Source organism: Serinus canaria, chromosome 4 (assembly GCF_022539315.1).
Source record: "Serinus canaria isolate serCan28SL12 chromosome 4, serCan2020, whole genome shotgun sequence".
Classification (NCBI taxonomy): Eukaryota; Metazoa; Chordata; class Aves; order Passeriformes; family Fringillidae; genus Serinus; species Serinus canaria.
In genome coordinates this window covers 46,149,812-46,162,838 of record NC_066317.1, presented here as the reverse complement: position 1 = coordinate 46,162,838, position 13,027 = coordinate 46,149,812, and the positions used below count along the sequence as shown (strand labels likewise).

At 39.7% G+C, this 13,027-nt stretch overlaps 1 protein-coding gene across 1 annotated transcript in view; it reads left to right on the top strand.

Annotated features, from left to right (window-relative positions):
* GABRB1 (gamma-aminobutyric acid type A receptor subunit beta1) overlaps positions 1–12,781 on the top strand; it is a 103,488-nt gene extending 90,707 nt beyond the window's left edge. The window contains exons 6-9 of the mRNA XM_050974110.1: positions 4,169–4,306; positions 4,414–4,566; positions 5,849–6,099; positions 12,372–12,781. Coding sequence (XP_050830067.1) covers positions 4,169–4,306; positions 4,414–4,566; positions 5,849–6,099; positions 12,372–12,704 — 875 coding nt within the window. The 3' untranslated portion in view covers positions 12,705–12,781. The remainder of the gene's footprint in view (positions 1–4,168; positions 4,307–4,413; positions 4,567–5,848; positions 6,100–12,371) is intronic.
* The last annotated feature ends 246 nt before the right edge of the window (positions 12,782–13,027 follow it).

Here is a 13,027-nt window from a genome sequence, read left to right as displayed (position 1 = left end):
TTTAAATCTGTGGTACTTCTGACCAAGCATTCTCATTTAAACTCTCAGATGCTGAGGGTTAAAAAAAACCAAACCAAACCAAACCAAAAAGTTGGCGATTAAGAGCTGTATTTTAATTTCCAGACAATATTTTCTAGGAAGCAGAAGTTTTATATCTCCAGTTGGGAAATTAAATGTGCTTTTTAGTGGTTTGAATATGGAAAAGAATCAAGCAAGCAAAAAAAAAAAAAAAGGCGTAAGTAGAACAAATATTTTTTTTCAGGGACCATTTTAAATTATACAACAAATAAATTTTTAGCGGTCACTTATTATTTAGGTCAACAAATCCATATGGAGAATTCCTGGGAAAATTATTAAGCGAGCTAGACTGCTAGGGATGCCAGCACAGCAATGAGGCCATGCTCACTGCAGAAGCTGGGAGCAAACCAGCTCCCTAAATAATCGGGATCGAGTTTCGGCTCCCTGCGCATCCCCCGCGCATCTCCCGCGCGATCCCCGCGCATCTCCCGCGCAATCCCCGCGCAATCCCCGCGCGGTGCCAAGGCGGAGCACGGGCGCCCCCTCGCGGCCCCACGGCGCGTTGCCGGCGCTCCCCGCGCCCGCCCGGGGCCCGCGGCCGCTTTCCCGTTCGGCCCGCGGCCTCTCTCGTCAGCGTCGCTGAATGAAACACTGCGGGCCCGCGGCGACTCTGACTTGTATGAAATTCGTGTTCGGACATCACGGTCCAGCTGCGAGTGCTGCTCTCTCTGTCACAAAAGCAGAGCTATGCGTTTGAATTGGTGGCATGGATACGTACGCAGGGGAAAAAGGATTTCATGGCAGAAGAGCTGCCGAGGGAATACCTGGGCAGTACTGATCAGTTCGGCGAACAAACCAACATTAACACTGGCCACTGCAAGGGCAAGACTCGCTTTTTTTTATCACAGAAACAGCTTTTCTTCCTTTCTAAACGCTAAGGCATTTGCTGCTGGAAATAAGGGGTTTCCATTGCCTGCTAGCTAGCAGTCAGTATACTGCTCCACACTTAGGGGTTTCTTAATTTACATCACTACAGCTCCTCGCTTAAAGCCGCTGTCCACTTGAAAAAGGAGAAGGAGCAATCTGTCTCCTGTTCAGAGCTGAGATCAATTCCTGTCTTTAACCTGCAACAAACCATCTTCCTCCCGAGTTTGCTAGAAAAAAGCCCTGTCGACACCTATGAAACGTGAGCACCTGTGAAATTCCTGCACCTCTGAGCCACTGTCAGCCATAAAAAGCAATGCCTCTCACACACCTGGAACAATGTGCAAAACACATGAGGAAAGGGCGTCACACAGCAACAATCCTATCAGGGAATGGACTGTCCTGGGAGAATTTACACCTTGTTAGTGTCTAGCAGAGATATTACAATGACTGCCAGGGAAATAATGAATGTACTGAAGTTAACTGTACCTTAAACCACAGGAAGATGTTTTTGCTCAACAACTTTTCTAAAAATGTGAATGCTCCTGGGTGAAAAACATCACTATCCCTTTCTCATAATTTCCATCAACTTTAGGGAAACTTTAATTCAAGAAAAAAAAATATTTATTCAGAAAAAGTAGTAGCTCACATTCGACTCACTTTTTGTTGTATTTGGAAGTTTGCAGATTAAAAACATGGCCTGTCAGGAGTGACAGCTTGTCACCAGCTGATGTCTTACATGCAAGGTTCTTGCTTATGGTTAGTTGACTTTATAACCTATTAGTTCTACTTTTCATTTAGAAGCCAAAGTCATAGCAAAACTAGGAGAAAGCACATTGTCTACATTACAAAACTCACATAACTTCCTTTTGCAAAAATCCGACCCGACCATACAGTGTATCAATAGCATGATGCAATCTTTCTGTTTTCTTTTGAAATCTGCTTCCTGATTTCCCAGGTGTTTATTTGGCACCTGTGTGGGTTTTAACAATTAAATCACTAATAATTCACCTTCAGAGAAGGGAATTTCAGCCACAATAAGGTGCCAAACTATTATTTCTTTTCTCAAAACTGCAGAGAGGCTGGCTGTGGCTGCCTTAGGAAGCTGCAAGCGAAGTCTGGAGCCCCTGGGGACTGGAGGCTGCTCCTTTCACTGCCCTGGGTCCCAGCCTGCCCTGCCCAAGGAAACAGCACAATCAGAGCAAAATTGGAGGGCAGGATGTGACAACTGCAACAAGTGATGACAGCACAGAAGAATAATTTCTATGGTTTTCTTCCAAAGCCTGAGGCAGAGTTCAGGATTCTCACATCTAAACCTTCACCTGTGACTTTGCAGCAAGTAGCTGCTCAACATCTAGGTAGTGATGTCCCTTTTGTTTTTTATTCTGTCCCCTAAAGACAAAGAATGGGTATAACCTCATGTAGAGGATATCTGTGTATGCAGTCTACACATAATCAATGGCCTTGGAGTGTGAGATGGCAGTTCCAATGCCATCTGTTTTGCACCACCTTTTCTGAGAAGAGAAATCCTTCAAGAGAACATTTTTATAAAACAGATTTGCAAGAAAATGAAGTTAACACTTCCCTGCTAATCTCAGTCTTGGTCTTTTAAACAGTCTTAGCAGTCTTCATTCACTTTCAGCCATTCTGTATCACACCCTACATGTAGCTCATGTGAGCTCTGGGGTTTGTGTGCAAAGCCTTTAAAGCAGTTGCTGAAGTCTCCATACCAAGCAGCTACCTCGACCTTTTGCAGCAGAAAGGAATGAAAACCAGGCATGCAGAGCTCTGTGTCCCAGCCCTGGGATGGGTCATCTGAAACCAAAATAAAATAGCATAAGAAATGGGAAATCCAGCTCTAAGCTTGCAGCAGCAATCCATATTAATCCATAGGTTAGTGTGGTTTTCAAAGCAATTCAGATAGTTAGAACACCATGGCAATGAGCAGTTCAGAAATAAAATTTGTCACCATTTAACCTTGTTCAGCCCATCATTGTGTGCTTGCATCAAAAGATAGCTGTCCAACAACTGCAGACTTTCCAAGCAATCTCTGGAGCCTGGCAGCAGGTCCTAAGAGCTACTCTGTCACCAGGGAAACCATGGATCTGTTCTGCATGTGGTCAGTCTTCCAGGGATGAGGCAATTACCAGGCACCATCACAGGAAAAGACATCTCAAGACCAATTTCTTTAGCTTGATATTGCATTACTTGTGCATATGAAAGGATAGGTTCCTAACTCTGTGGAGGCTTCAAGGCTACAGTTGGTTCAACTGGCAAAAGTACTGTCAAGTTTTCTAAAGGTCTGAGTTCAAACACATGGGGTTTTTTGATCTGTGTTATATGATTTAAACCTGATTAAATCTAACACCTGAAGGAAAAATTTAAAAATAGATGAGATGTTCTCTCCTCTGGTAGATATCTGGGGAAAGTAGAAAAATGCAATAAAGTGGAACTAGTTTAAATATTAGTTCAAAAATGTTGTCAATTGTGAGTCAATTGAACTCAGTCACTTCTGAGTTCAATCAGAATATTTCTGAAAATGGTAACAATAAATGTTAACATTTCCAGTGATATAATAGCAAATTAATTTTTAATTACATTATAAATAATCAACATCAGTGTTAAAAGGAAACAGAAGAAAGGTGCTAGTTTTGGAGTAAAAAAGAAATAGTTCTGTGATAACAGAAGATCAAAGATGGCATGGTCTAATTAAAATATAAAATGCTTCATGAATATCAAAGGGTTACCTACAGCTCTGACAGACATTGTCAGGTGATACTACAGCACCTTAATTCTTCTGGAATCATCTTTGTCTCCACTGGCTCCCCACTGTGTATTCTGTCACATCCTGCATAGGAAATCAAATTAAAATCTGGGAACTGAACCTGGTTTTACCGTCAGAGCTCCTCCAAAGAGAGTTTAAAATTTTTGCTGATGATGTGTCTGTTGGCAAACCGAGCAGCTCAAGCCTGACTGAAAAGTAGTAGTATTAGAGCTAGCTAAAAAACAAACTTAAATAATGAATTCTGTCCTTGTTTTTTGTCTTCTCCTCTTCTACATCTAGAATCTTCTGCAGGGTATGGAGAAGGCTTCTGGGTAACAGGAATGTCTCACAACAGAAGGCTGAATTCCTGTTTAACAGCAGCTCCTTCCACTTGAGCTGCAACTATTTAAGCAAAAAGTAACAAAACAAAAAGTTGATAATCAAATTGTGCCTCTGTTTCAGATGGATACACTACTGATGATATTGAATTTTACTGGAATGGAGGAGAGTCAGCAGTGACAGGAGTTAATAACATCGAGCTCCCACAATTTTCTATTGTGGATTACAAGATGGTATCAAAGAGAGTGGAATTTACAACAGGTAAGCACTGACAAGTTAAAAAGAGTTGTCCCCTCTTCCTCCAACCCAGAAATATCAGTGCCTACCTTTTGTGAGGCATTAGTCATTATATGACTTCTTTCTTTCAGGAGCATATCCTCGACTATCCCTTAGCTTCCGGCTTAAAAGAAATATCGGATACTTCATTTTGCAAACCTATATGCCTTCCACGCTGATCACAATTCTGTCATGGGTGTCTTTTTGGATCAATTATGATGCCTCTGCAGCCAGAGTTGCTCTAGGTAACTTCTCAAAAAGACTGAATGATGTGGGCACTTGCTGCCTTTGAAAACAGTGGCACCAAATCCATTCTGCTGGTTGTAGCATCATTCATTGTGATCTTACACGAGCAGCACAGGGCCTTGTTTGTCAGGAAGGCAGGCAGGTGTGACCTTGCCTACATCTGAAGCTCTTGCTCCACACTTAGGTTGGGATTCTGACTGACTTCCTGATGCCATAATGGTCTTTGGATCAGGCCAAAAGCATCTTGCTTCCAAACTGGACCGTAGAAGTCCAGTTCAGGTGTCAAAGAGTATCCACACTGTGCTGCATGAGCAGCCCCTGTTGATGTTAAAAACTGTTCTCTCAGACTAGATCTGTGACTGGAAGGAATACACAAGATCCTACTGACATCATTGGAAATATACCAGCTTACACCAAATAAATCTGGTTAACCTATAGTTGGTTCTTTCCCATACCGCCTTCCTTCCTACAACTTTCCATAAGAAAGGAAAGTGCTTTAAGGCATATATGTTTTTCAGCTCTATTGCCAAAAAGCCATTTTGTACCATCTCCCTGCAAATTAAACTTGTTATACCTTTGCCTAGAGCTATTATCTACATGCACTAATGACCTGTGATTAAAGCAGACTAAAAAGTAATTTCAGCCAGCTAAAAGAAAAAACACATATGAGAAAAAAAAAAATCAGTGGTGGATAACACAATAAGATGGAAATGCTTTACTTGTAAGCACCTATTTAACAGGAAAAGTTGTTTTGGTACGAGCATATATATAAACCTTCTCTTCATCAAAGACCATGACTTTATCAAAAGGCTTCCCTTTCTCCTTTCAATCTTCCATTTTAAATCAAAAGCTAGATACTTACTGCAGATCCCCTCAGCAATGCAAGACACCTATAGGGTCAAACAGAGCTACTGCTGTAAATAGAGAAGCATTTTCTCACATAGAAAGAACAGCAATCAACTTTTGCTATCCAGGTCAGCTAACACCACATTCCCTAGCAGAGTTATTGCAAAAATTAATGCAAGAAGTTCCAACATAGCCTGGGTTGTTAAAGGTTATTTCATTCATCCTCTGCTGCATGAAAAGCCAAGGAAGGTGCTATCAGCAGACTTGCAAGGTTATGTTCCTTTCCAGTTCTGCAAAACACATTCCTTTGGCTGCTTAGAACCTGATCACGCAATTAACCCATGTGCATGAGAAGTGCAATGCTGCCATTATGTCTTTTGTGCTCAAATCTCCTTCCTTGTCTTATTACTCAATGTCTGTTTCTTCCCTTCGCAGGAATCACGACTGTGCTGACCATGACCACCATCAGCACCCACCTCAGGGAGACCTTGCCAAAGATTCCCTATGTCAAGGCAATAGATATTTACCTGATGGGATGCTTTGTGTTTGTGTTCCTGGCCTTGCTGGAATATGCCTTTGTAAACTACATTTTCTTTGGGAAAGGACCTCAACGTCAAAAAAAGACAGCAGGCAGAGCAGGACATGGTACAGGAGAGAAGAGCAGACTGGAATCAAATAAAGTCCAGGTAAAATGTTCACGCTATCTTGAACATTACTTTTACTGTAAAAATGTTCATTTATATGATGATAGAGACAAGTACAGGTGGAACATGTGCAAAAACAATGCAAAAGCACCTAAGATTGCCTAGAGAAATATTGTATTTTAAGGAGATCACAGCAGCATATGGTCTGTTCCATCTTCAACTGGAAACAGAGTAAGAAAAGACAGAAAATGCAAATGAACACTTAGGACACGTTTTTCTTTCTTTGTATTTCTTGCAGAAGAAATACAAGGGGTACAAGGAAGTTAAATATTTATCACTTCAGCTGTATCTTTTTTTGCTTTAGAAGGTGGTATAGAAGAAATGTTTATAGTAAAGTTCCTCTTTGTATTCAGAAACTTCACCAAAAAAATAAAAAGCACAGACAAGCTCGGTTGCCTCAGTGAGCCCTGAATGAAGCCTTTAGCACTGACCTTTGAGGAACACAAGGATGCTGCTGCTAGGTTATAGCAGCTTTCATAGATGTCAGGACTTTTCCCTCAGCTAAATTCAGGCACACCACAATTATCCCCTGTTTAAAAAACAAGTCAGAAAACTTACAGAAAGTAATACCATGGACATAATGAGGATGAGTTTAATTTTGCAATACGTCACAGAGCACTTGCAAACATCTATAAACCTATTTCACTTTTCCCCAGTTTTTCAGATACAAACCCTTTGAAGCCTCAGGTGTATTTGGCCAGTCTGACACAGAGGAAAATACATACCCTGACAAACCAAAAATTTTCTTCTTTCCTGTGCTTTACTTACAGTATATTACTTCCAAGTATTAATGAGATCTTGTGCAGGCTGTCCTATAAACTTCTTTACTGCTGTGGCCTGAGGTGAAAACATTTGGACAAAACTGTATTCAAACCCTCTGCTTAGTTTGAAAAATGAGACCAACACATAAAACTCTAAGTAAGACTTCATCTTGATAGATGGCTACAGTGTCATGTACACATCTGGAAGTGCATTTCAGAAACTCTGTGATATTAATTCTAGAGCTGTGTGTTTGGTGTCCCACCACTACAGCTATGCATCAATAAAAAAGCCATCATGTCCTCAGTCTCAGTGAACTCATGAGCCCATTAAAAGTTCTTTGCCTTCTGTCCCACTGTGTAGGAGATGCTTTATTACAGTGAGGGCACAAATTCAGTTCAGGCAATCAGCAGTCTCCAAGACCCCACAGAGAACTGTCTTCCACAGAGCACAGGAGATAAACCACCCCAGTGGATTGTTGTGCACAGACTCTGTGTATCCATTTCTATGGAAAATAAGGAAGGGAAAAAAACAACATGACCCACAAATTCTGGCCAGCTACCTCAACAGCTCCTGAGATAACCCAGCCTAGGTGAGAAGCAGCACAGCAAGGATTCCTGATGAAGAGGAAATCAAGACTCCTTCAGAGGTCAGCCTTGGCTACATGTGCCCCAGTGCACTGAACTGAGTAAAGGATAAGAGTGCAGGTAAGTTCTTCTCCTACATATTTGGAGAGTTCATTTAACTAACAAAATGCCATAACTTATAACTAAAAGCTTTTGTCTAAATGTTATGCAGCAAAAATTACACTGAGATTGGTACTCAGAATGGGATGGGAAGTTTCTTAAAGCACCACATTGCATACAACATCATTTCTGATAGAAAAAGGAAGTCATATATGCTTTGTACCAGGTTTTCTAAGTGCTCACACTTCAGACAGCAACCCCATTCTGAGACTGAGAGTGCTTTAAGTGACCAGACTGTTTTGTGCCTGTACAGTGCAGGTTTGTGATCATAAGTACAAATATATGCACACATATACATAAACACACACATGTGAATGGATATCAGTGAATTTTGTGTTCCACACACTGATGAGAGACATTGTGAACATTAATTTTACTCAGGACAGAAATGCTGATTTCCAACAGTTGTATTTCTGTCTTTGGCAGGAAGAGTGCACATGACCAGAGCAGTGGGACACAGCAAGGTTATGTGACCTCCAGTGAAACAGCTCCCAGCCCCTCCATCACTCTTTGAGATTTTTCACTGGTATTATGATGCCTGCACCAGAGCAGGGGAAAGCTGTTTTTTGAGCATAAAAGAAGTACAGTTGTAAGTATGTATACCTATAGGACATTTTTTCCCTTTTACTCTTGACCCACACCACATACCCATACAGGCACCTGTAACTATTAGAAGATATGTAACAGTGCTTCATCTCTTTGTGCCAGGTGAAGAAATTGATCATTCTCATCTGACATACAACTCCAAAGACTAAAAGAGTTCAAATTCCTCCACCAGATAACACAAGCTTTAGATGCTTGAACAACACTCAGCAAACCGATCACAATATGAACAGTATAGAGAAGACCAGATGAAAAATGAAACAGAACTGCTGTTTCATATGTGGGTGTTCCATACTCTACAGACTGAAGAAGATGGAAATAAAGTCTCTCCAGCTTTACACTTTATGCCATTTTTATTTTTAATATACAAAACCTATTAATTTGTAGTAAACAATCTTTGTTTCTCTGAATAAAGTATAAAGACTGTTTATATCTCCTTCTTCATTTGTCAAACCTAGATGTCACTGGCATCACCATAATTATGGATAAATAGAAAAAAACACCCAGCAAGAAAATATTTTGATAGTCCATGCATGCAACTGCTTCTCTTTCTCTAGACAATTACAGTGTGAATAGTAATTACATAGAAGATATCTCTTAAGTTTGAAAAAAAGGTAGGATGCAATCATAAGGTAACTGGGAAAAGGGCTACACCATCAAAAGGTTTATAAAGGCTTATCAGCTGAAGGCAAGTGATAGATTGTCTCCCCAGTTCTGCACAGCATCACACTTTGCTTCTAAATATCCTGTGAAACACTAAACACTTGGGATAGAAAGCCAGAGACCAGCCACAGGCTCTGAAGAAAACTTACCATTTTCCAATACAGTGGCTTCTGGAAAAGGAAAAAGAAGGGAAGCACATAAGCACACAAAAATCTTAACCTTCAAGTAAACCTCTTTGTGAATTAGTATAGCCCTGCTGAGCATAATCTGGTTTTTTGCAGATCAGATTGTGGTAACACTACAGCATTTGTTCCAATAAGACAACCTGCACAAGTAGCATGGCCCTGAGTCTTTCATCTTAAGAGGAAGAAACAATGGGTTTGTATTGACAGAAAACAGATGTTCTTACCTTTTATCTCCCAATAGTTAAGGCAAAAAAAAATTTTAAAAAATCATTCTAGACAGCATAAAGGATTTGAGACCCATTCTCTGTCAAGGATTGCTAACATGCACTTCCTCTAGAGCTGTCTGGCTACTTTTTATGCAGTCAATACAGGCCTGTTGCTTTGGGTTGTTGTCTTTTTATTACTTTAGCTATTTTACACTTATAATATCATTTGATGATCCTAAGCAGGAAACATAATTTCTAAGTGTCACATGAAAAGAGGAGGTTTCATCCCCCTTTGTGTGGGGACATTCATTCAACCCTTAGTGCTTGTCAGTGAGTGGCCCAGTCTGTCAGCATCCTGTTAGGGGGACCCTTCACTGAACTGCCCTGCTGGATCACAGGCAGATTTACTGAGTCAATAAAATATGGAGCACATGCCAGTGAGGGGTGGTCATACCTTGGATGGAGGTGTGAATTAGTATTACAGTTAGATTAAAATGAACCAAGTTCATCTGAGGAGAAGGATTTCAGCACAGTTGTTGGCTCAGCAGCAGGAGATCAGCTGCACAAGTATTAATACTTTGCAGTGAACTTCAAAATATACTGAAAGGATTTTTAATGATGTGGGAAATTGCACAGAGCATTTGACCAGGTACATAAGAACATCTTTTATACTCCCATGAGCTAATTTAGTCAAGATCAGTGTAAGGCTCTTGGCTCTGAATTGCAAAGATTGCAATTCAAAGACCAACTTGCTTTATGACATACAAATCATCTTGCCTAAAACGGCTTAAATTAAATTAATTTTAAAAATAACAGGTTCATTCAGAATGCTTAGAGCAGGAATTCAGACACTGCTTGGCTCATAACAAATTGTCAGGATATATTAGTTTAAGAAAGATCCCTGTGAATCACTTCAGAGTGTAGGCAGCTACAAGTTTTCTTCTCAAAAGAAAAGTCATAATAACTGCTTAATAATGCTTGCTTTATGGTTACTATTATTATAACACTGAAGTCAACTAACATACACATTAGATTATGTAATCAAAGACAGCTCACAGAGCTATTTTGTAAAACTGGGAAAAAAAGACTGACCTATAAAAACTTCCGAGAATTAAAAAAAAAAAAAAAAATTCTTTTTACACAGAGACAACTCTGAGATCACTGGGTTTTTTCCCACAGAAAACATGTCAGATCTTCAAAGTAAATGAATAGTCCCATAGTTATGGCAGTCCTCTGGAGAGTAGGAGATCCTAGCTTAAATTTTCCTCCTTCTTAAATTTGAAAAACTGACCTAAAAAGTATGAACTGGGTAGTCCATATCTCAAGCAAATATTTGAAACACCATGCTGATTTGTAACAAGCTGATCTTTCTAACCCAGAGTTTTTCCCACCAAAACAGTGGTTGGAACTGGGGTGTTACCACTGAATGCTCATTTCAGCACATACAGAATCAATTTCTATGCAGAATAATGCATTTTCTACCTGTGATGACTTATTACTTCACTTAGAAGGTTTTTTTACCCCACATTTCTCTTGTGTGACTTTTGTGCAAATACTCCCTTCACTGCTTTTCTTTCAGTTAGTAAGTGCTTAGTCTGGCACAGTGCAAATATGCTGAGAGTAATGATGTAAAGATTTCTCCTTGTGATGGGAAAGAATATCTTCCCCATTGCCAGGTGGAACTGAAACTTTCTTTGGTCCCATCCTTCCTTAGCAGCAACCCAAAAAAACTAGGTTTCCCTGTGTGCTTTGTTTGGAATTTCTTCTTGCACATACTTCAAATCTGCTGTAATTGTTATATAATTTCCTAGGTCTGCTATGTCTTACTAAAAACTTAAAACTCAGAGAGTAAACAAAGCACTGCATATCAATGGTGCTTCACAAGACTAGATATTGTCTATAATTAATACCTTATTTGCTGATATAAACGCATCCACAGACATGATCAAGTTTGTTATAAATTTGGGATAGGTCCAACACCACAGTTTACCGAAAACCACAGTAATATTCAAGCCTCAAGGTGAAGACCTTGAAGTTTCATTTAAGAGGCCACTGTTCTGATGTATATTTCTCTCATATGAGCTATGGTGGATGTTTAAATATCTGTGAATTTGAAACATCTATTAAGTCTTTGTGGGGAAATCAGAAGTTAACCTGGAAATACCACAAAAACTTTTCAAAAGAGGTTTTACTACAAATGTGTAGAAAACTTAAGATTTGTGAAAAGGAGAACATTTCCCAGCAATGCAGCAGTTTATGGTCAATTACACTCACACATGAGAAGACAATGATACAAAAATATTTAATATTTACATATATATAATTGTTTGTGCCAGACATGGACATACTGGTTGCAGTTTCCAGTTCTTTGCTTAGGTATTTAAAACAGTGCTCTAAGAGCACAAATAAAGGGACAAACATATTTGAAACAGCTGTTTCTGATGCTAACACAAAAAAATGCAACTGAATGTAAGTTTTCATTGAATAAAATTGATTATTCTATCTGCACATGAACAAGTTAATGTGCTATGATTTCACCCCTGCAATATAGTAATTGCCCAAAATCAATTCTCATCATGAGTATTTCACAATAACTGATAAAATATGTGTTTATCTACATGCTCTTCATATGATGAACCCATTGTTACAAAACTTTTAGAAACTAACCTGCAGGACTCAAACAGTCAAAAACTGTTTAAAATGGGCAGAGACAGCAACATCATCTTTTCATCTGGAGTATGTGAAAGCTTCAGATGCCAGTCACCAATTTTAAAAATCAGTATTTCATAAAGGCCGTGGTCCAAGTAAAAGATAAAATTACAAAAGTCTTACTTCACAGAGGATGAGAAAATCAACTGAATTACAAGACCAAGGAGCCAAGTCAGGATGGAAGATGCCTAGATGTTGAATAACTAATTTCACACCAGTCAGGAAAGCGTATTCAGTGTCTTTTCACCTTTGTGAATGCTGTACCAGACAGGACTGTCAATGCAGCCCAGGAGCACCCTGACACTAGAGCCACAAGGTCCATCTGGGAAACACCTTGGGCTGGCTGAGGAGCTTGTCTAATCCCCATTCCTTCCTTGACACAGGTGGATGCCCATGGAAACATGCTTCTGGAACCACTTGAACTACGACATAACATTTGCACGATCTTCCAGGAGCCCCGAGCCACCACGTACACGTACGACAGTGCCAACCTGCAGTACAGAAGAGCCACTTCCAGCAGAGACCTCTACAGCAGGAGTGCTCTGGACAGGCACAGGCTCCATAGAAAAGGACACTTACGCAGGAGGGCATCCCAGATCAAAGTCAAAATCCCTGATTTGACTGATGTTAACCTGATAGACAAGTGGTCCAGAATGGTCTTTCCCATCATGTTTATTCTTTTTAATGTTGTTTACTGGCTGTATTATGTCCACTAAGTTATGCAGTAATGTTACCACAGACTAACATAATTAGACTTTTTTCTTTTCCTTCTCAATTTCATTAATTCTGAAGAACTGCAGTAGCTATAATGTCCCATGTTCAACATAAGATACTCCACCATGGAAAACTTCTAGATTTAAGCTTTTTAAAAAAAACAGCAACCCAACACAAATCCAGGGTTGCAACATTTAGATCAGAACAGTACAGATCATCTCTTAAGGAGCATCTTGAGAAAAACTGCTCTGCCTTGATTTTTAAAAAGTTTATGCATCACCCATGACCTTTCTGTGCCAAATTTAATTATTTTTAAGTGGAAATT